The 22,997-nt window shown below is 54.7% G+C and overlaps 1 protein-coding gene across 8 annotated transcripts in view; it reads left to right on the forward strand.

The window, feature by feature from the left end:
* Camk2b (calcium/calmodulin dependent protein kinase II beta) overlaps positions 1–22,997 on the forward strand; it is an 87,918-nt gene that overhangs the window by 34,761 nt on the left and 30,160 nt on the right. For all 8 annotated transcript variants that reach the window (XM_055623789.1, XM_055623781.1, XM_055623785.1 and 5 more), the window contains exons 2-3: positions 1,798–1,892; positions 16,269–16,328. In XM_055623789.1, coding sequence (XP_055479764.1) covers positions 1,798–1,892; positions 16,269–16,328 — 155 coding nt within the window. The remainder of the gene's footprint in view (positions 1–1,797; positions 1,893–16,268; positions 16,329–22,997) is intronic.

The following is a 22,997-nucleotide window of genomic DNA, read 5'->3' on the forward strand; positions in this document are numbered from 1 at the left end:
GTAGTCTGTCTACCTGCCACAGACTCTTGGTAGTTTGGTGTGTGGATGCCCTGGTGCTAGGGGAGAGCTGCGGCTCAGACACTTACGAATGTCCTTCCCTGGGTCAGGTTGGCGTCTAAGAGCCTACTCCGCTGACAAGACAGTGTGTGTGTGTGTGTGGGGGGGCTCTACCCTGCTTTGTATATGGGCTCCCTCGCTGAGAAGGTGTCTCAGAGATGCACAGTTCGGCCTCCTGTGAGGTCTTGCCCCTGTCACAGGAAAGACTAGACTATCTCCCACCCTCAGGAGCTGGCCTGGAACTCACAGAGGATGCCTGCTCAGCCAGGCTACAGGCGCTGTGCTCTCTGGGCTTGAGCGACACAGATGGCAACTCGGAGCCCCGAGCAAAGGGAAGGTGAGGGTGCACAGCAGACAAGGCCATGTGAGGCCCTGCTGCTCCACTATACACGTGGGGAAACTGAGGCTCATAGAGTACATCAGTCTGTGCAACCAGGAAGAAGCCTGGCCAGACACAGTGGCTGTGAAAAACAGTAAGCCAGAGTAGGGCATGGTTCAAAAGTGGAGTACTTCCCTTCAGTGCAGGAGGCTCCGGGTTCTGTCTAGCATGGCCAAAAACAAAACAAAAGAAGAAAACTGTTGAGACTGAAGGAAAAAAAACAAAACAAAACAAAACAAAAAAAAAAACCCCAATAACTCTTCCTTACAAAGGGAGGTTTTGAGCCTGTAACTCACACATAAGTGGAAAAATGGAACAAGAAGCTACAGATTAAACACATGCCATGCTGGCCACCCCCGCCCCTGGGCAGCCCTGACCCTGTGCACAGGGTCACAGCAGTTAGGCCGTGGTGGCCAGCCTGAGTGAGACTGAGCTCAGTATCTGAGGAGTGCTGGCCATAATGGTGTGAGCCATTCAGCAACCAATCAGATGGAGGGCAGTCACTTACTTTTTCCTAGGAAAGTGAACTATAATATATATATAATAAAATAAAAATTATATATACATATATATATTTATTTATTTTATTTTTTACAAAGGCTTATTTCAAAATTCTGGTGGTCATCACCTGAGATGTGCTTATCCGAGCCAAGTACTTTAGGGGTGCAGAGATGGATGGATGTGAGGGACCGGACCAGGGAGTGTTTGACCTGGCGCGGCCTCCTCTCCCCACGGCTCCGGGTCTCTGTGGGTCGGCTTTATGGGCAGCAGTCAGAGCCTCTCCTGACGCGGCTGACACTTTAACTCATGCTGGTGAGCTCCGGTACTCTGTTCTTGTGGCCCGCCCTGGACCTCCGTGGCCTCTTCTGAGATGCAGGGACAGTGGTGTGTCCGGGGCTCCCTTGCCTCTGGTTTTGCAGTTAAGCTGGGCAGTGCTTCTCTCTGTAAAACCTTCCATGGGTCCCTGTGTCCGGAGGCACCCATTTCCAGCACACCTGCCCTCCGGCCCGGCCTCGCCCCTAGGAAGGACGTGCTGGGGTATTGTGAACTTGAAGGTGCCGCTCAGTCCAGCTGATGGATGGATCAGGACAGGGGTGGTATACGGTAATTGAGTGGGGACCCGCTCAAGGCATGGCTAGTACTCCTTTTCAAAGAATCTCCACAAGAGTATTTGTCTGGCCCTGTGCTGCTGGTGCCAAGTAGGGTGGCCAGAAGCTGTGTGGCAGGGCCATAGGCTTCCTTTGCTCACTGGCCATGTGCCCACGGCCTGGCAGTGGCAAGGTTCTACATGTCTTTGGAGATTAATTGGTTTTCTTTCTCTCTCTCCCTGTGTCTGTCTTTTGCCCCTGCGTTCTTTCCAGGGGGGCTTTCTCTGTGGTCCGACGCTGCGTCAAGCTCTGTACCGGCCATGAGTATGCAGCCAAGATCATTAACACCAAGAAGCTGTCAGCCAGAGGTAGGACCCGGCGGGGGCTTGTGGTGGTGGTGGTGGGCTGTCTCAGCCTATCAGGACCGTGAGGAGGGGACCAAGAATGCCCAGGCCTTTAAGATGGCTCTGTCTGCGGGGACATGGGAGGACTCTGCCCTCAGACCCATTACAACTTTCACCTCTCCGATTTAGGGGGTTCCCATGTAGCGTCTCCAGGTCTCATGCCGGTGAGGCACTGGGGGGCTGGGTGGTGCTTCCCTAAAAACTGTGCTCCAGGAAGAGCGAGGGCGCTAAGTTGTGGGTAGGTGATGGCCGGGCTGCTGTTGGCGCCCAGCTGCTGGTTAAGCCCCCTAGGCTCACTTGGAGTATCCCAGATGGATTCTTAACTGAGGTCTTCTGAGCAGGGCACACCATTGCCTGCCCCAGGGAGACCTCCGCAGGCTTGCAGGTGTGCAAAGAAGGGTTTTACATGGTGCTGGCTGGGTAGGTCACCCAGACAGACGGGCAGAGCCAGGGCCTGTGTGGGGGCTGGTTTTCAGAAGCCACTCTCTTGTGATTTCCTGGGGGTGGGGTACAGAGTGAGTGGGGGGTCGTAGAACTGCATAGGGATCTGGACAGAGTCCCCAAGTGAGGGTGGCTGCTAATGTGAGACGCCATTGCCACATCATCCCTCACTTCTCACACCCCTCCTGCCCCTCTTTCTTCTCCCCCTCTCCTCCTCTTCCTCCCGTCCTCAGACATTATAGCCTGAGTGAGCTTCCAGGCTAAAATCTGAGCCAATTGGGGGCCAAGGAGCCCCTGCCCTCCCTCATCCTGACTGGGAGATGTTTGGGGGCTGATGAGGACAGGGTCAAGGCCTCATCCAGGAGGCATGTTGAAGGTGTGAACCGCTTTGCTGACTGCAGGGTCTACAGTTTACAGTCTGACAACCCATGGGTCACGTAGTTGACCCCAGTCTTACAATGTATCTACATATGTGTGAGCATGTCTGAGCACCTGCTGTATACCAGGCCATCGGGGCTCTCATGTGTTTTTCCTCTTGGAAGCATCCTGTGAACTTACAATGGGGATCTTCAAGGCCCCAGGATGCTTCTGTACCGGCTGTCACTGAGTAATACCTGGGCCTGCTTAGTCTCTGTGTGGGACCTCCAGCCCCGAAGGGCCACGGAAGGTGAGGACGTGCAGAAGCCTTGCAGGAACAGGGAGCAAGATCTCTTCCACACCCCAGACGGGGAACTGTACTGGGTGGGAGAGGCTTGGGTGTCCCTTCTCCTGAGAGTCTTCCTTGGCTAGATGTGGGTCACCTGAATCTGGGGCTGTGCGCCTGGTTCTTCTCTGACAAGACACAGTGTGGAGCCCTCCATGCTCAGAGTGAGCCCAGGCCCAGCGGGAGGCCACTTCCCGTGGGTCTCCAAGCAATATCCCTGAAGCGTGCACACACCGCTCCCGGTGAGAGGGCACAGAGGAGAGGGGGTCCGTGCTTCAGAGCACATGAAGTGTGTGCACGCACGTCTGTCCCTGTGTCTCAGTGCAGTGTGGGTGCGTGTGTGGCTGTGTTTGTCTGCGGGTGTCACGCCGATGGTGACGGTGTTGGAGTTAACTCCCACAGATGGCCTGCTGTGCGCACTGGGCCAAATCTCAGGATGCTCTGTGCTGCCCGCCGCAGTCGGTATTGGTTTGCACACAGGTGTGAGACGTCCTTGGCATCACAGGGCAGGTGGAGAGCACGGGCCTCCTGTACCCAGGAGGTGCCTGAGCGCCTGCGTGTCAGTCCCACTTCCCGGCTGTTGTCACCATCCCTAGACTTCTCCAGCTCTTGCCACGTTGCTGTTCTGTCCCACCTGTGTCTTTCACTGCCACAGGGGCCGCCTGGTACTCAGGGGTGTCTGGAAGGCAGGTCGCACCCCGCTGTCGTGCGCTGTTCTTTTGAACAGAGACTGCTCTTTCTCCAGCTCTGGCACGTGGCCATGATAGCAGGCCCACTGGAGCCCTGGCCATGCCAGTTGCTCAGTAGAAGCTGCATGCATTGTCTGGCAACCTAAGCTGCTTTCCCGGTCAGTCTAATAGTCTGAAACCCCATCCAGAGGCATTGACTTAAATCCATAATGCTGCATGTCTCCATTTGCCTCACCACTGAGAGGCAGTAGCCACTCCTCCGCCGTCCTTGGTCCTCACAGGGGCCCTCGAAGCCCTGCGGACCTAGACCTTTGCCCCCTCCCACAGAGATACAGACGTAAGGCCCACACCCCTCCTCGTGGGCCTGTGCAGGCTGTGTGACCTCACAGGGCCGCTCACTGGGCGCCTTTTGTGCTGCCGGCCCGTTGGAGGTCACCTCGTCCCTGCCAGCTTTTTCTGGGCCCTTTTCACACTTAATCTTGCCTGCGGGCCTATACGAGACCTCAGTATGTCTAGAAAGACCCTCACTTACCCTACAGATTCGGCCCACGTGCTGGACGGGGCTGAGAGGCCAGAAAAAGTCACGCCCAAAGTTAGCGGAGTGTTGTGGGGTGAGTAGAAGTTTGTCGGGCTTGAGCAGAAAACCGTCCGGGTATTTTTCCATAGCATTTGTCAGCCTCTTTGGAATTAATCAGTCCCCCTATTTATATCCACAAAGCGCTTCGCAGGTTGGGGGAATTGAGAGGAGGGGAAATCTGAACCCCGAGGCGTGGTCTGCCTTCTTGTCCTGACCCTGCCCTTGCTCCTCCCTGACTAGGACCCCTTTAACTGCCAGGCAGCTGGAGTTGCCAGTGTGTTGAGGCATGGGAGGGAGAAGGCCTTACCACAGACCCTGCTGTTCACATTCCATGCCAGCTGGGCTGGATGGTGGGTGGTGGAGCAGCAGCAAGGAGTGGGTCGGAAATTATGAACATCAGCAACACCGCCTCCCTTTCCCTGTGTGCGCACCTCGACTCACCTTCTTCCCCATTACTCCCTGTCTAGGGATGTCCTGTTGTCGGCTTTTGGAAGGGCAAACTGACCCTGGCTGCTTTGCCTTCCACTGAGGGTCCCCACACTGTCCAGCAAAACTGGCTCGCTCTTAATCATTTTTTTTTCATGATGAACTTTTTAACATAGAAATTTCATTCTCAAACACCAGCTCTTGTCTGGCCTTGCCTTTCTGTGTCCCAGACCCCAGGATGGTTACCATCCTGCCCGGAATGTCTCAGCGTTTATCCCTGGCATGTAAACCCGGCTGTAATTCCTTGCTGTCATCAAATGCTCAGCTCTGTTTCTAATATGTGTCTGGTTGCGACAGGATGGTAACGGGACCATGTAGTTGGCTCATCTTTGACACTGAGCCTTACTCTGGGTGGCGTCTCTGAGCAGCTGCCTTGTCACACCTGGTGGACCCAACAGGGCCATGCGGCCACTACTGTGGTAAAGCCCCAGACCAACTGAGTGCCCAGCAAGGAAGCTGACCCTATGGACCCTTGATCTGGGGTCTGAGCAGTAAGCCAGAGCTGGCCTTGCCTTGACTGCTGTGGCTCTGCCTCTGTTTCCTTCTGTGCCCATAGTCTGCCTCACGAGGGATGTTGGTGACCATGGTGACAGGCCAGTGACGCCCAGGAGGTGGCACTGTGGAGATTCCTTCCTGGTTGCCAGACGGAACCCTGCCCTCATCCCCCACCACTGTCTGCATTTCTCTGTCCTGTGTCCCCACTGCCCCACCTGTCTCCCCTTAGGTCCCCAAGGCTCCTTAAGCCTCTGGCACCCTTTGGAAGGGGTGAGGGAGAGGGTGTCAAGTGAACTGTCGGCCTCAAGGTGGTTGGCTACTTTTTGATGGGATGCCTGGCACCGGCTGTCTTATGACCTCATGGGTTCTCCCTACACCTCACTTTTCCCAGGTGAAAACGGAACTACTCAGAAGGATGATGTGTAGGCTGCCTGGGTAGCCATGCCTGCAGTCCCCTCCCCACGGCTCCTTTACCTGGCCTGTGGCTGCGGCGCTGACCCTGGCTTTGCCCGGACCCTGCTGTCCTCCGTACACTTGGCCCTCTTCTCCACGCAGCTGTCCTGGATCTGAGGGTTGAGCCCTGCAGGCCTTAGGCCACTGGCTCGCCTTGCAGCCTCCCAGTTCCCAGCCTGGAGCTGAGAATTTATGGGACTATTTACACCTATTATGCCCAGTTCTCCGTGGGGTCTCTGCCTGATTGTCTCAACTTCCTCGTTCCTATGTGCTGGACAGAGACTTCTTGAAGTAGGGAAGAGTTGGGGACCCCAAAATGCTAGGGGATTCTAGACAACCTGCCAGCGACCTTTATTTACATCTCTTATTCAAGATGAGTGATGAGATGGGGACCTAGCTTTTCCTCCAGCTTTTCTGACATCCCCAAGACTGTGGGGAGCACTGTGGTCCCCCTCATCCAGCGCACACCCAGGCAGCAGCTCTGGTCCTTCAAGCTGCTTCAAGGAGGAGGAAGTTGGTACTGAATCCAGAAGATATGAGGCCTCGGGCTGGAGAGATGGCTCAGTGGTTAAGAGCACTGGCTGCTCTTCCATAGGTCCTGAGTTCAATTCCCAGCAATCACATGGTGGCTGCGAACCACCTGTAATAGAATCCAATTCCCTCTTGACCAAAAAGAGAGAGAGAGAGAGAGAGAGAGAGAGAGAGAGAGAGAGGAGGCCTCCCAGTAAACGGCAGTGCTTAGAGTCACACACACTATGTCAAAGGCCGCAACACTCAGATTTTAAAATTTAATACTTAATTAAATGGAGGATTGTGAGACACTCAGTCTGTGAATGTACTGAATAATTAGAGATTATTAAGCTACTCTTAACAAAGGCAGTTAAAAGAAAATGAATTGACTGAGGTAGAGAGATCATTAGGCACACAAGTCTTAGAAACATTTGCTGTTGCTGCTCCCTCCACCATCACAGCAAACAGCTGCTCCTGTGGCGGGCACAAGGAGGGGTGGGGAAGGGGGGTTGTCTCTGTGGTCCTCATAGTGCCAAGACACCACGGCCTTACCAGGTGCATAGGAGGCAGCAGTGTTAAGCTAAGAGATCTGAGTTCCACAGCTGGTGGGTAGAAGGAGCCAGCTGGGGCAGGCAGTGGGCTCACAGGTGTGTGTGTGGGGTCAGCTGGCCCAGGTGGGGGCTCACGTCGATGACTGGCCATCAGAGGTGGCATGCTCTCACAGGTGGACCCACTGACGGGCCTGCCACCATGCTGGGCTACTCTCACAGATGAGCCTCCAGATCCAGCAAGCTCCTCTTGCCCTCGGACCCGGGCCCAGCCAGCCCTAGCTGCATGCCCGGCAGCTGGCCACCCGAAGGGTCACATGGTGCCTTCCTTCTGCATTAGGGGACACACTCGGCATAAAGCTAATAAGGAGAAGCTGTCCTGGTGTCTCAGCGTCCTGGGGTGCTGAGGCTGCACCTCAGGAGAGGGAAGGCTAGAGGGAGGGTCCAGCCTTCTGAGGGTCTTCTCAGAAACCTGCCTGGGATGTGTGTGGCACCAGGGTCCACACGTGAGTTTCTTGCTGTAGCTGGTCTTCCTCGGCCTCACTACCCATAACCCTAAACACCCCCAACCCAAGGGATAAGCATGCGGAATCCACAGAACTGGGTTAATAGAGGCGACACACTGAAGTGCGTGGCTGCTTGAGCTGACAGTACACTCTCCTGCGGAGACCCTCCCTCCTTTCCATCTCCCTGGCCAAACACACAGCCCTCCCTCCTTTGTCAAGGGAAGCCCAGGGAAGTCTCCTAGGGGCTTGGTGTGTGGAATGCCTTTCCCTGGGGAGCACCCCTTCCCCGGGGCCAGGGTCTGCCTGTAACTGTCCTGCTGGACTTGGGCTTATGGGGTGTAGAGGAAAGGTGAAGAGCCCTGGGAGGGCTCCCCATCCCCAGGGCCAGCCACCCTGAATCAGGGATTCAGACTGGGTTTGCAGGATTTAGCATCTGGTAAATAGCTTTTACCTTTTAACTGAAGGACAGTTTTATTTATAGTATTATAAACATAAAATATTAAGTATAACTATGTCCCATATTGCATTCTTATACCAAATTTTTTATAATTTATTTATTTTAATTTTATGTGCATTGCTGTTTTGCCTGTGTGAAGGTGTCAGATCCCCAGGAACTGGAGTTACAGACAATTTTGAGCCACCATGTGGGTGCTGGGAATTGAACCAGGATCCTCTGGAAGAGCAGCCAGTGCTCTTAACCACTGAGCTATCTCTGCAGCAGTTTAAATAAGTTTAAATTATTTTTAAAAGTCTGTCTGAAATTTAAACTTACCTGGGCATCCCTTGTTTTATCTGGTAGAGCGAACAAGGGAGACAGTTCAGAAACTTGGTTGGATTAGTCTAAGCTTCTGCCCTCGAGACCCACAGAAGAACCGGAAATGGAGAGACAGGCCCTGGCTGAGGAACCCTGGTTCTCAGTGGCCTCATCTGTGAGATGGAGAGAGGATGAGGCGTCCCAGGGCTGACTGGTTGTAGGGTGTGGCCACTGGTGTGAAGAGTCCCAGAGACTGGGGTCAGTGTGGTTGGAAATGGCTGCTAGGGGTTATGCTTGGGAGCTCCCGAGACCATACTATACACAGTGCTCAGCCCTGGGCTGTAGTAGCTGAAGGAGATGTGATAGTCCTCAGCCTGGGCCCTAGTTATCAGAGAGGGGCTATCTAGGAGCTCAGCTCTCCTAGGGCCCTTTGTCCTTGGCACTCACCTTCTTGCAGTGCTATGGCTGGGCTTGTGAGCTTTATTCAGAGAGGCTCCTGAGGATGGCCTGGAGGGGCTGGGCTCTGGGCCTCCTGCCTCATCCTCCTCTTCTGTAAAATGAGCGAGGTTGGCTCAGGGGCAGCCTGGCTTTTCTAGCTCTAACATCCCTCATGTCTGGAGGAGCCCTGCCACCACCCGCCACAGAGTCCAAGGGGTCCATGGCCAACCCTGTGGAGCCCTGTTTGAGGCCTGGTTCTCGGCAGCTCATCTCTCCTTGCTTTGACTTTGGGTCCATCCCAGTAGGGAAAGGGATGCCCCATGGCTGCACTGGTTATGTGGTAGGCACATAGGAAGTTGACTGACAGGGCTGAAAAGATGGTTCGGTGGTTAAGATCTCTGGCTGCTCTTCTGGAGGACCTGGATTTGATTCCAAGCCAACTACACGGTGGCTCATCACTCCTTCTGTAACTCCAGTTCCAGCGGATCCAATACCCTCTTCTGGCCTCTGTGGGCCCCAGGCTCACATGCATATAGACATTCATGTAGGAAAACTACTCATACATAAATACTCATACTCATAAATTTAAATTTAAAGAGAAATGGACTCGAAAGTGTTTGAGGCAAGCATTGTGCAGACTGAACCTGGGTCCCAAGCTGGTTGAGTGGTAGCATGGAAGGCAAGATGGAGTCCCAAGCCCTGTATGGAGGAGCGGGGCCTGGTGCTGGGTAGTGCTGCTCTGGTGATGGACATTCTGAAGAGCTGGAGTCCACGTGGGAAACAGCTTTAGAGAAACCTAAAAGGTGCGGGAGACTCTGGCAGACCTCCCCCTCACTCTGCAGGAGCCTCTCTCCCGGGGGGCCAGGTGCTCTGGGTCAGGATGCTTCCCTGTCTTAGCGTCATCCAGGGGAGCTGCGGCCCAAGGTCTGACGTGAAATGGTTGATGCTGGTCGCAGATCTGAGGCTGGAGATGGAGCAGGCTCAGGCTTCTCTCCCTAGGAGAGGACAGCCCCCAGAGTGAGATGCTGACACCGAAGAAGACGAAGAAACTCCTTTCAAGGACAACTCCTCTCTTTGTGCTCCTATGGGAGCTGGGGCTCTGCAAACTGGCCTCAGCTGACTGGAGACACTTGTATATCAGGCCTTTCTGGCTACATGAACATGACAGGACCTCTCTGGATGGTTTAGGTGGCTGGGCGGGAGCCACACAAGCTCATTTGCTAGGTTTTGTTGTTTTTCCTGTATCCCTTTAGCAGGGAGAAGTGCTTCCTGTCCTCATGGGAGCAGGCCTCAGGCTAGATTGGGCGTGAAGATCTGGGCAGGAGTTCCAGTCTCTGGAAAGAGTGAGAAGGAGGTGGGCACAGTGGAGAGGCACAAGGCCACCATGACCAGAAGCTGTGGCAGGAACGCAGCCCAGAGCCTTGAGGGAGCCTGTGGCTTAAGTGTTGGGTCACAGTGAGTGAGTGTTGTACTCTAGAGGCCACTAACCCCAAAGCTTTTACTTTCTCTAATGAGTGTGTATCCCATAGTACTTAGTCTCCAGCACAAAGCCACAGGCAGGCCACTGTCCCTGGGGGACTTTTGATGGTATCCAGAGAGGTGGGCAGCTCTGGAGCCTGCGTGTGGGGAGACATTGCCCCAGGTCTAGACTGATGGCCCCAGAGCTGAGATGGGGGGGAGAACCATTCAGGCCTGCTGTAAGGACAGTGATTGATCAACCTGACAGCTGACAAAGCCGAGGCTTCAGACCTCTCCCTTGAGTCCCGTCCAGGGGGACAGGCTTAACCAGCACAGTAGCTGACCCTGGTCGGATGAGATGAATTGCTAGGGGTGGTCACAGGAACTCGGAGACCAGGGAAGCTCGTGCGTGCAGGGGCCCGTAGGCTGCTCGAGGTGAACTCGGTGAATCAGCAGACTGGGGGAGGCAGGCTGGGCGATAGCCAGGAGAGGTGACCCAGGTGCCCACAAGAGGATGTTTGCATAATTCTGTGGTTTGTAAGGATGAGCAGGAGCTGTGCCCTGTCCTGGTGGTGGAGGTGGTGGAGGTGGTGGTGGCGGTGAGTTACTGTCCTATCCGCAGAGACTGGCTTTTGGAGGGACACATGGTTGAGCATGTGAGGACTTCCTGGTTTCTCTGTTATGGTGGCACAAAGCACTGACCCCGATTTTAGGCTTCACCCCACAACTTTGCTTCAGAGGCCAGCTTGGCAGTGAGAGAGCAGGCACACCAAGCCACATGTCTGCTTCAAAGCCGAGCTGCACCCGTGTGCAGAGAGAAGGTTCTCATTTCTGAAGAGGGACCTGGGAGTGGCATGTCAGCTGGAACGACAGGTGACCCTGTGGAGGGAAGAAAATGTCCTCACCTCGCAGCCCCAGAATGACTGCTCTGTCCCCCACATGTCCAGACCCCAGAATGCCAGCCATCCCTGACTAGTTGGGAAATAGTTCAGAGCCCCACGGCCGTGCTGTGGGCAGCAATTCCTAGGGAGAGCTGTGTGCTGCATGCAGGTGGGCAGGTCCCCTTAGGTCCCTGCTTCCTGTCCTGGTGCTAGTGGGGTGGCATGCAGCTGTGGGAGACACAGACGCCTCTCCTCGTGGTGGCTGCTGGCTGCTGCTGTCAGGTTAATTGCTGGTTGCCTTGAGCCTTTCTTAAGACAAAACATGTACGGAAGCCACCGTGGGGGCCGCCTCCTTCCACTTTTCTGGCCTGCCACCCTTCAGCCTCGAGTGTAGGCCTGACAGGAAATCCTTTCTGTCTCGGATCCTGGCAGTTAAGCAGGAGAGCGCCTGCCCTCCTCCACGGCCCAGGTCATCATCACCTCCACCTGTCAGGTGCCTGCTGACTCCCAGGATGCCCTTGGGGAGCAGCCTTGGCGAATTAGTACAGGAAGGAATGGGGGAACTCTCCCAGGCCTGCCCAAAGCCAGCGCTGCACAGACAGAAGCCATTTTCCCCCAGGGCTTGAATAGGGTTCTTTGCTCAAGAGCCACATGTCTTTCCTAAGGAATAGTCTCTGCCCAGCATCCACGTTCAGCCTCTGCACCAGCTGTGTCTCCAAGACTGGGTAGGCAGGTCCATGCAGGCTTCATAGTCTGTGCTGGCCAGGGAGAGCCTGGGCTGCCTTACCTCCGTGGGAACTAGCTCTGCCTGGGGCTTTTACCTGGGTGACATTCTTTCTTCAGAAACCACTTCCCACTCAATTCAGGCTCTCCATCCTCAAGCAAATCCAAAGCTGTTGCTTTCAGGTCTCCCTGCTGGCCCTGGCCTAACCTGCACCAGCCCTGAGATTCGAACTCTGCCTTTCTGGCATCCACCCAGGGTCTACAGGGTGATGGTAAAACTGTGGACATCAGGGCATCAAAGCCACCCCATGAGTAAAAGTCCAGCATGTCCTCCAGCCCCCAGCCCGGTGGCTCACTGCCACAAAGGATTGGCAGATGCATTCCTGAGCACCTGTCCCTTGGGAGTGTGAAATCCTGATGCTAAACTTCCAGGTGGGTGGGGCTTGGGATTGACGTGTCTTTTTACCAGGCTGGGCTGGGCCAGTGCCCTGTGTTATGTGACGTGGCTGTTCGGAGGCCTCTGAGACTTCAGAAGACCGACTTCCAGGCTGCCCTGGATGTATGTGGCTGAGAGAGATGAGGAGAGCAGGACCCTGTGTCTTAGCCAGTTACCTTGAGACAGGTCTTTCCACAAAAAGACAGGGTCTTGATCCCACTGCAGTCTGGAGCACTGGCTAGTCATGGGCCCAGCTCCCTAAGTGATGGGACTGAGAGTGAGGCTGGAAGGAGAGCCCGTCTCTGCCACAGCGTGTTGCTTTTGAACGGGACTAGCAAGGATGGATGTGGCATCTTTGCTACCCCTTGAATGGGGACAGACTGAGCCCCCCAGTGGGCCCTGAAAGCAGCTGCAGTTTCCTGGATGCTCAGTGAAAGCCTTATTGGTAATCTGTGTCCCATTGCTGCTCACCAGGGAGGGCCAGAATCCTGTGATACCAGGAACCTCCAGCTACCCCTTATCCAGTGTCCCTACAGCCACCCCAGGCAGCATAGGCAGGCTGATATCCACCCGAGTCAGCGATGCCGGCCTTGGGCTCATGCTCGTGGAAGCTGAGTTAGCCTCAAGAAGCAGAGGCCAGGAAGCCGTGGCCAGCCCTCCCCCAGCCTCTTATGGATGTGAGCAAGGGCAGTGTGAGCAGGGACCCCCTGAGGCTCCCACTGGCAGGGTTCACGCCCCCAGGCCCTTCCTTCCTGGGCTGCTTGTCTGGGGGGCCCCTCAAAGGTCCTGAGTCTGCCCGTAGAACGGAGGGAGAAGCTCTCCATGGATCACTGGCAGCCCCCGAAAGGCAGCAAAGTGGGGGGGAGTGCCCACTGATAAGTGGGGGGACCCCCGGAACCTGCCCTACAATAAGCACGGGTGTACACGGTCTTGTGCTCAATCTAGCACAATCCTTTGGGACCCGTCATGCAAATGAGGGCCAGCAAAGGAGTGTCACTTCCCCCAAGCCATACTACATGTGGGACTCATGCCCATACAGTTGCACACGGGCTCTGGTGCCCAGAATTGTAGAGGCCCAGGGCCACAGATGGGAGTGAGAGAAGGGAGCCCCCTCCTGCACAAGTGGGTTTCACAGCTCCCTCTCCCTGCCCCTCCTCCGCCCCACCCAGTGTCCTCCCTTGACAGCCTGCAGCTGGCAGGGCCGGGTGCCACCCACGTTCCTCCTGTCCCCCGCTTGCTGGCTCCTATTGCTTGCCAGCCCAGCCCTCCTGCTGTGAGTCACCTCTGCCAGGGAGCAGGTTGGGAGGAGGGCACGAGGGTGGAGAACTGGGGGAGGGGCCAGTTCATGGAGTGGGCAGAGACTATCTCCTTATCTCAAGAAAAAGGGCCGGGAAATGAGAGTCACTTGCAGAGACTGACCACAAATGTCACTTCAGCTTGTCCTGGGAGGCCTGGTGCTGAGTCCCTGGAGCCGCACCCTGAGTGTCGTTGGGGTCAAAGGTGAACCATCCCTCCTGAGCCCAGCCACCAGCTTGCCACTGCTGCCTCCTAGGCAGTTTTGGAATTAAACAGGTTATCACCTGTAACATTCACAGATGGTGCCTGTCGTGTGGCAGGTGCTTCGGAAGGACGTGCCACATGCCGTGGCCTAGCTGCCAGCGCCTGAGGGCAGGCTCTGCCCATGTCATCTGTAAGGTGATGGACACTAGCCCTGACACCTGCATAGTGACATAGAATAGTTTCTTTCTGCCCCCTGTGTCCTGAGAGAGTCACGTAAGTGCCCAAAAGCTGTAGTAGAAATAGTCCCTGGGCCTGAAAGGCAGTTTGAGCCTTAAGTCATAAACCATCGTAGCCAGGGACAGTACAAGCAGATTGCATTGGCCCAGTTTCTGCCAGTGAGTGATTCAGGTTGCCTGGGGTCTTACAGTGGTTTTCAGGAGGCCATGGGCTGAGGCGGGAGAGAAGCCTGGCCGCTGGGCCCTTGGCTGCTTTGCTTGTGCCTCTGCAGCAGCATTTACAAGAGGATACAGATTCTTCACCGTGTGGAAGCTGCAGGCTGCAGAGGATGCAGGAAAAGGCTCTGTCGCAGCCCTGGAGCGTGGAGAAGAGGCCTCAGCTTTGAGGCTGAACTGGGTCACCTGCTCTGCGGGTGCAGGGGAGCACCCCGAGCGGGGGAGGTGGGCTGCCTCACCCCCGCTGTGACTCATTCAGCATGGGTGTGCAGGCTCTGTTTGAGCCACTTTTTTGCTCGGGTCCCTTGATGGCCTGGACCTTGCTGATGCCCTACCACTGGGCTCCACGCATGCTGCTGAGCTGGGGGACACCTGAGGTTTGTGTCTGGCCAAGTGGACAACCTAGCGAGCCAGGCCTGCGCACTGAGCTCATAACCACCTAGAAAAGCCTCCAGGCCTCGGCATCCCCGAGCGTGGCATCTCGGGACACTGCACTATCATTAGAATTCAGGCAGGCGGGTGGATAATTGCAGGCTCCTCTTGAGTGAAAGATTCTGAGTAAAATTGTGTTGGGTATTTTTTGTTTTGTTATTTTCTGATAAGTACTTTTATGGGAGTGTGGATGAATGCTGTATTCTATCTGAGGGTTGTTCCTCTGGCAGGAGGAAAAAAATAGCACATCTCTTGCCTGAGTTTCCCTAAGCAGCCCTCTGGGTTAGCAGGCATGTAGCACACGAGCGTGTTCGTGTGTATGTGTGTGTGTGTGTGTGTGTGTGTGTGTGTGTGTGCACGCCAGCTTACATACAACCCCTAGGTGCCCTTTTCTTGTTTGGGATGTAAATTCTCATTACGTTGTGCTCGTAACATGATGGGACTCAGGAGCTCCCTCTCCGAGCTCACCCCCAGCCGCCCCTGCCTCTTCAGCTGGCACTCCATATGGGGCTTGCATATAATTTTTCAGAGGCACCCAGTGCTTGTTGAGGTGGATTATCTTGAAGGAGTGGGGAGGCCAGGGCTTCTGGTGATGCCTGAGTCTGGGGAGGTAGGAAAGCCTCCTGGGTTTATCCCAAGGGCGTGCCTGTTGGAGGCTGGGCTGCCCTGAATACAGGCACAAGTGTTTGCACAGTGGTTCATAGCCTAGACCACAACGCCCACCTCAGGCAGCGTCTGACCACAGAGAAGGCTCAGCCAGGTCTGCCTTCCTGCAGAGAAGCAAAGACCAGCTGGCACACCTCCTAAACATCCTTTTTCAAAGGGTGCCTGCTTTCTTCCTTTTCTGTTGACCCTAGGGAGTTCCCTTAGTGAGGAAAGCACCCCTCTGAGGTTTGGATTGGCGTGTTCATTATGGGCTCAGCATTCTGGGAGGGGCTCTGCACATAGCAAGAGGTAGGGGTTCCAAATGCAGCCTCCACCCCTCCCCTCCCTGTTCCACCCCCTCCCAGCCTTGGCAGGGAGGGAGCCGCTGTCCTCAGTGCTAGTGCTGAAAAGCCACACACACACACACACACACACACACACACACACACACACACACACAAGCACTCATGCACGGCAGCAGCGCTTGGGAGATGAGGGTGTGTATGAGCTAGGGTGAGAGCTGTGAGCTGTTTCTTTGCTGCCCTGCGTTCTACTCTGGCTGTGGCTGTGGCCACCCCCTCGGCACAGAGGGCTTTTTTTTTTCGGGGTGTGGGGGGCTCTATTGCTATCTCTATCAGCTCTTAAAAGCTTCCTGGCACCTTTGTTTGGAGTAAGTTGCTCTATCTTCGGGGGCCTTAGGGAAAGACTGCCAGAGGAACAGTCAGGACTGCTGGGCCTGCCAGGAGGAGGTGGCTATTCATCAAGTGAGCTACCCATCAGCCCCAGCGAGAACTCAGGGTCCGGGTGTCCCGTGGCTGGGTGTCTCGGAGCCAGATCCTATGTCTGGTGGAACAAGGAGATGCAGGAGGCTCTGGCCTCTGAGGACACATTGTTGTACAGACCCCATCAGCAGAGGTGGAATTTGAACAGTGAGTGAAGGGCTAAGTCAGTGTGCCACTGACAGACTTCCTGTTCTGGGCATTGTCGGAACCACTCTCAGTCCACAGCAGTTGTTTATGGCTGTAGGTATCCACAGCCTCTCTCTCCCTTGCAGCCAGCCAGGTGGGTGGCCCAGAGGCCAGGAAATCATCCCTGGGTAGCCTCTTGTTTGGTGGCGGCCACACACACTTGGGAACCTATCCTGATGTGGCAGCCGCCAGTCCCCAGATGCTGAGGCACGAGTTGGTGATACCTCGCCCTTTTCTGTTGCCAGATCACCAGAAACTGGAGAGAGAGGCTCGGATCTGCCGCCTGCTGAAGCATTCCAACATTGGTGAGTACCCAGAGGAGGGTAGAGAATGACTATAGAGGTACTTAGAACCCACACCCTGGGCCCGGTGGCCTGTCCAAGTCTCACATGTGGGGTGAGTGTCCAGAGCCGGGACTGCTGGCCCTGCCAGGAGGAAGTGAGTACTCAACAAGAACCCATCTGCCCGCGCTCAGCATAGATGCCAGCCAAGACAGGATAGTCACAGGATTCCGGCTCCCCTGCCAAGTCTTGGTCCCCACAAGGCCAGCTGCTCTGCCTGTCAGTCTCCTTCCGAAAGACCAGACAAATGTTCAAGGAGCTGCTGGGCCCAAGGTTGTGCTGACCTGGAAAGTCGGCTCAGATCTCCCTGGGTCATTTTGTCCTTCCCTGGCTATAGCAAGGCCCACGAGTGCCTCTTCCTCCCTCCAGAAGCGAGGAAGAGTTTGGAAGCCCACATCTTACCCATGCTGGGAGTAGCTGGAGACACTTGGGGTGGCTGCCCCCATCTGCAGACTCAGGGCTCACAGACCTCAGAGGTACTGGGGTTCCTGGATTCTTCCTTCCAAAGCTTCACTTTTGCCAGGACGTTGCCCAGGAATCTGTCTTAAAGGGATCCCCAGGGATTGCAAGGAATGTTGGGATTGGGGATCTGGCTTCTACATCCCTTTCCAGACTAAGGTCTGAGGTAGAGAGGGAAAGTTAATTTGCTTTGGGAATGTGGGCTGTCCTGCTGCTGTCCTGCTGCTGGTGCTGGCCACCGGCCCAGACGGAGAGCTGGATGTGGAAAGATAAAGCCTTCACTCCCACAGCTGGATCTCAACTACCAGTTGATGGATCCTTAGTCTCATAGTTCTGGAGCCTTACCCTCATTTTTGTTTTTCAAGACAATGTCTTGCTATGTAGTCTTGGATGGCCTTGAACTTGCTGTGTAGGCCAGTCTGCCATAGAGGTCTAGCTGCCTCTGCCTCCTAGGAGCTGGGATTAAGAGCGTGCACCACGACATCCAGCATAGAACCTTATCCTCTTGACAGGCAGGTGCCTGGGCCTGCCCTGGAGAGCTGACTCAGGAGGTCTGGGTAGGCCCAGGAACCTGGATCTCAGCAGTGTCCATTGAATTGCTTGGCCACTGGTGCCTGCAGCTCAGCGCCAAGAGCTGTTACCTCACCACTGGGCACTTCACCTCTCCTTGGGGATCATCAAAGATGGCACCCCAACCCAGCCCCACCAGTACCTCCAAGCCCTTGCTTACCTGCCCCAACTGTGCAGCAACCAGGAGCTGTGACTCTGCCTGTGTTTGCATGAACTGATTTTTTTTTTTTGGAGGGGGGGAGGTGAGTGGCAATCCAGGTGTGTTTTAGATTTGTGTTTTAATTTGTTCGGCTCTTCAATGAGACATTTCCCAGAAACCTAGTGTAGTTCTGGATGGGGCTCAAGCAATGGCTTGGCCCCAGCGTTCTGTGTGGCCTGGGGAGAAGGGTCCACTAAAAGTCCTGGGGTCAGGTTAGGACCCCAGAGATGAATATTCCACAGAGGCCATGAGGCTCCGTGGGACCCTCTCTGAAGATGCAGGAGCTCCCTGAGGAGGTGAGGGGAACTCCTGGGGCTACCCCCGGCCTTTCCTTAGTCTCCTCACCTCAGCCCCACTTCTAAACAGAAAGCTGTCCAGAGGCCACCCCGGGACCATGAGCAAGTGCTGGGGGACATGTGTGGAGGGGGTTCTGGGTGAGGTCAGTCGGGAAGCAGTGTGTGGCAGGCTGGGGGGGCACCTCCCTCGCCCCCCTGATACTGGAGATGCTCCTTCCTCTTTCCCAGGGGCCTCGTAGGATGAGCTGAGATGACTCACCTGGGAAACAATAGAAAACGAAGTTCCCCCTCAGGGGAAGCAGAGTCAACTCTAAAGGTCCTTCTTTTCAGAGGCCTGAACTGAGGCCCACTCACATGCTCTGAGCAGACTTCTTTTTGGTGGAAGGGGATACCAAGGTTCCCCCTCTCATAAAGTGGTTTTACAAGTATGGCATCATCTGTGCTTCAGAACAAACAAGCCCAAAGTCTGCCGCCCAGCCTGGGTCGCCTGTGCTCCCTAGAGCAGTGGGGCTGGCTGGCAGGCCTCCGTGGAGCTCGTGAGACCCGAGGTTCAAACGTTAAGAGTTTCACAGCAGGGCTGGAGGGATGGCTCTGTGCTTATGAGCAGCTGTTGCTCTGCAGAGGACCTGAGTCCGATTCCCAGCACCCACATGGCACACAACCACCTACTAGTTCCAATCCCAGGGGATCTGGTGCCCTTTTCTGGACTCTGTGAGCACCAAGTACACACTGGGCACACGTAGAATACATACAGGCAAAGTACTCATAAAGTAGATAATTTTTAAAGAAGGATTTCAAAACAGCAGCAGGAACAGAGCTCTTTAGAGCTACCTGGGCTCCTCCCCAACTGCAGGCCCAACACTGGCCATCCCTCGAGTACACATGCATGTTGAATGCAGCCAGGGCTTGACTGGAGCCTCGGAAGTAATTTCCAAGTTGGCTCCACCTACAATCTCAGTTCGTCTCCGTAAGTGTCTCTCCAGAGCCAGGTAAGCATGGTTGTGACATGGCAGCAGGCTCTTCCACAGCCAGTGAGGACAGAGGGAGAGAGCGTTCGTCAGTTTCCATTGCTGTGTGACAGAACACCTGGGCTCATGACCCTGCAAGAAAACTTTTATCTCATTGTTACAGAGAGGCCAGTCCAGGGATGGGGGATGAGCTCAGAGGATAAAGGGTTAATTTATCACAGATGCCCAAACCCAGCACCATGTAAATACCAAGCAGGCATGGTGCCAGCCTGTAATCCCAGTGCTCAGGAGGTGGGGACAGGGAATGCCCAGAGGAAGCTGGCTGGCTGAATCAGTGAGTTCTGGATTCAAGTGAGAACGCATTATTTAAGGCCGAGAGTAGTTGAGGAAGACACCCAATGTCAACCTCTGGCCTCCACATGGACTTCACACGTGTCCACCATGAGTACATGCACACACACACACACACACACACACACACACACACACATACAAAGTGACAGTCCATGATGGCTTTGGGCCTCTGGCAGAAGCAAATGTTGGGGGAGACCTGTTGATGTCACCCATGGCAGCTGGGGAGCAAAGGAGGGGATCCCAAGAACCCCTTCAGGAGCATGTCTCTACAGCTCTAGCTTCCTTTCACTAGGCTCCACCCCTTAAAGAATCCATCTCTCCATAGCGCCATGTGATGGAATCAAGCCTTCAATGTGTGGGTCTTTGGGGGACACTTCCAAAAGAAATATACAGAGACAAAGCAGAAAAACAGAGACAAGTATGAGAGAGAGAGGAGAGAGAGAGAGAGACAGAGAGAAAACGAAGGGCATATCACCTTTAAAAATTATGATACAGTAATGCATGATAATATTCCTGTGCAGATGTACAGTTCAGTGGCATTACCTATATCAATGCAATGGCCCACCCTCACTGCCTGGAGCCAAGCCTTTTCCCTCTTTCCCACCAGCTCTACCCTCATTAAACAACTCACCATCTACCTCTTCCCCATCCCAGGACACAACATTTTGCTTCTGTGTCTCCAACCAACCAAAGCCCCATAAGAATGGAGCCGAGCCATTTGTCGTCTGTCCTTCCATGACTGACTTACTTCATTGAGTCATCCTTGTCAGAATTTCTCCTCCTCCTCCTCCTCCTTCTCCTCCTCCTCCTCCTCCTCCTCCTCCTCCTTCTTCCCTGTCTTCCCCCTCTTCCTTTCCTCCTCCTTCTTCTCTTCCTTCTCCTTCTCTTCCTTCTTCTTCTCAAGAGGGTTTCTCTGTGTAGCTCCAGATACATAGAGACCAGACCAGACTGGCCTGGCCTTGACCTCAGAGATCTGCCTGCCTCTAACTCTTGAGTGCAAGGACTAAGGGCATCTATCGCCACACCCAGGTACAATTTCTTCCTTTTGAAGGCTGAGCAATACTCATTGCATGACAGTTCCACTTTTTTTTTTCTGGTCCATACATCTCTTGATGGACCCTTGGGACTGCTCCCGCCTCTTGGGAATGGGGAATGGGGCTGCTCTGATGGAGTACACAGGGATCCCTGTGTACTCCCTGCCTTCGAGGATACACCTGGGTGGGAGCAGTGTTGCTCACATGTGGACTCTGTTTAACCCTTTGAGGAACCGTATGCCTTCTCATGATTTAGTTGGCATGATGTCTCTCCTGCATACTCTATTTGAAGCCCACAGACAGGACAATCAGCCTCCACAGAGGAAATGTGCTATAGGGTTTGGTGTGGATTTTGCAGTCCCTGTGATGAGCACCTGAGGCTGGGGGGGGTCCTGGTTCCTACCTGCTGAGCTGTCTGATTGTGAGTGAGGCTCACAGTCTCACCCCACAACCACCCATAAAGTGAATTCTTCAACCCTCAGCTGCCAGCCCCCTAGCCTCTAGAGAGTGCTTGGCCGAGTGCATGCCCCAGTGCTTGCTCTAAGGTGACCCAGTCTCCATCAGAGTGAACAAGAGGTGCAGCAGCTCTAGGTAGGGCCTGACCTTTGCAGTGCTTCAAAGAATGAGAGAGGGGAGGTCTAATTAGGTCTTTGCAACAAAAAGCAGCTTTGCCTGGATCCCTCTCCTGGGAAGAGGCCCAACTCATTCAGGCTGTCACCCCAGTCTCTGGACTCCAGGTGTCCAGGGCTAGGCAGAGAGCCACTCAGAAGAGAGCCACAAAGCAGAACTGCCACGATACATCCACAGGCCTTAACAGGTATGGAGAAAGGGTTCTTCTGGGTTGTCTAGAAGAAGGTGGAATGAACATGTGGTCTTGGATCCCGTGCCACCGAAAACAGGGTCCCCAGGTGAAGGGGCTTCCAAGCTAGGTTGTGACAGTGAAGTTGGCATCTGTGTGACACTTATCCTTGAGCACAGACAGTCTGTGCCTCACCTGGATGTGTCCCTGAGCTCGGCGCCATGGCCCAGGGAGGTTCCAGAATTCATTATTCAGCACATGTTTATAAATGCCTGCCTTGTGCCAGGAGAGGCAGTCCCAGGTTGCCTTTGGGTCACGTGCATGAGCTGCAGCCGGGACTTCTGAGAGCTAGCCCTCCGTTGACATCACACACTTGACCTGCAGGTAGGAGTCAGGGCCAGTGTGGGCCAGGGAATCAAGAGCAGAAGGACCCCTGAAGCCTCTAACATTTCGGTGCCCCAAGCTTCTTTTCCCTCAGAAGCCACCATAGCTGGGCTTGGGAGTCTGGGCCTTTGAGCCTCACTCAGCAGAAGGGAAGGGGGCCCCCAGCAGCAGGAAGCCCCACAGCAGAGCAGGAAGAGGAACACAATCATGCCCCTCCATCCTACTCCCCTGGGACACTCAGGCTGTTTAACTGGGTTTAATCAGGTGCCTCTGGCCGCCTGATCCAGCTCCTCCTGGCTGGCCTGGCAAGAAGCTGAGGTGAACTTTCACATCACTCTTCCTGTATACCAGCAGAATGCCATTTGCTTTCTGTCTTAAATAGATGTCATCACGGTTCTGTCACATTTTCCTTTGCCTTTTTTATGAACTCACAGGTCTGATGTGCTGCCTAGGATTTCTTTGAAGCCGTTAAAACAAGCACCTGTTTTTAAAATGGAGTCCACATACCTGCTGCCTTAATTCCACATCCATAGTGCTGCATGGTTCCCTCTGTGGGAAAAACCTGTGTCCTAGAAAGGAATGAGATGGACCCACCTCTTTGGTCAAGATGGGCCAAGTCTCTTTGGTCTTTAGGCAGGTGGTTAAGGGCAGGTAGCTACTAACAGTGTTTCCTGGGGTCCGTAGAGGGCAATGAGGAATCTCAATGACCAGCGGGGCCTTCTTAAAGCACCTCCTTCAGGGACAGACGGAAGAAAGTCCTTCTGTGACAGCTGGGACCCTTCTCTGCTCAGAGTGGCCTGTCCCAGAGCAGCCAGGACATCTCAGACTGCTAGCCTGATGGGCCGCCGCTAGGAAGGAGCCAGAATGGGCTTTGGCTCAGCCTCAGGCATTTCTTCCAGGAAGGTTCCGGAAGAGGCTGCCAGCAGGCCCCAGGGACTCATGTTGACTTAGAAAGACATAGGTCAGCCTGGACAGAGTTGGGGGTGGGGTCCAGATAGAAACAGAGAGTCTAGGGGGCCAAGTAGAACAACTTATCCTAACTAAAGGGCTCTGATAGCCCAGAAAGCTGAGAAGGATGTGGGACCCAGAGGATGGTTTGGGTAGTCAGCTACTGTGCTTAGAGCCAGGAAATGGAGGAAGACTTCAGAGTGGCTGCTTTCAGGCCACTGCCATGGGCTTCAGAAAGCAGCCCTGGTCCCTAAGCGGCCTGGGACTCTGAGCCTCAGTCATCTGGTGTTTCTCATATCCGTTTGACAGTGACGACAATGGCAGACGCAGGGCTGCGGCTTGGGGGACACTATCACAGCTTCACATAGGTACACAATTCTCAGCGCCCTACCTACAGGTGTTGTTTCCTTCCACTCTACAGAGCTGCGGACTGAGGCTCAGGGGACTAGGGCGGGGAGGGGGGGGGTCCCTCCTGATTCGCACAGCTACTCTGGTGGCCACAGCGGGTGCTCTCCTGTTTCCTCCGGTCTTTGTGGAGGCCCTGGGGCCTGGTGGGCTAAAGGTATACAGGAGGTCAGATGCCCCATGGGGCTGAGTTGCCTGGAACCAAGTTGGGGCGCAG

Source organism: Psammomys obesus, unplaced genomic scaffold (genome assembly GCF_907164565.1).
Source record: "Psammomys obesus unplaced genomic scaffold, mPsaObe1.curated_primary_1811, whole genome shotgun sequence".
Taxonomy (NCBI): domain Eukaryota; kingdom Metazoa; phylum Chordata; class Mammalia; order Rodentia; family Muridae; genus Psammomys; species Psammomys obesus.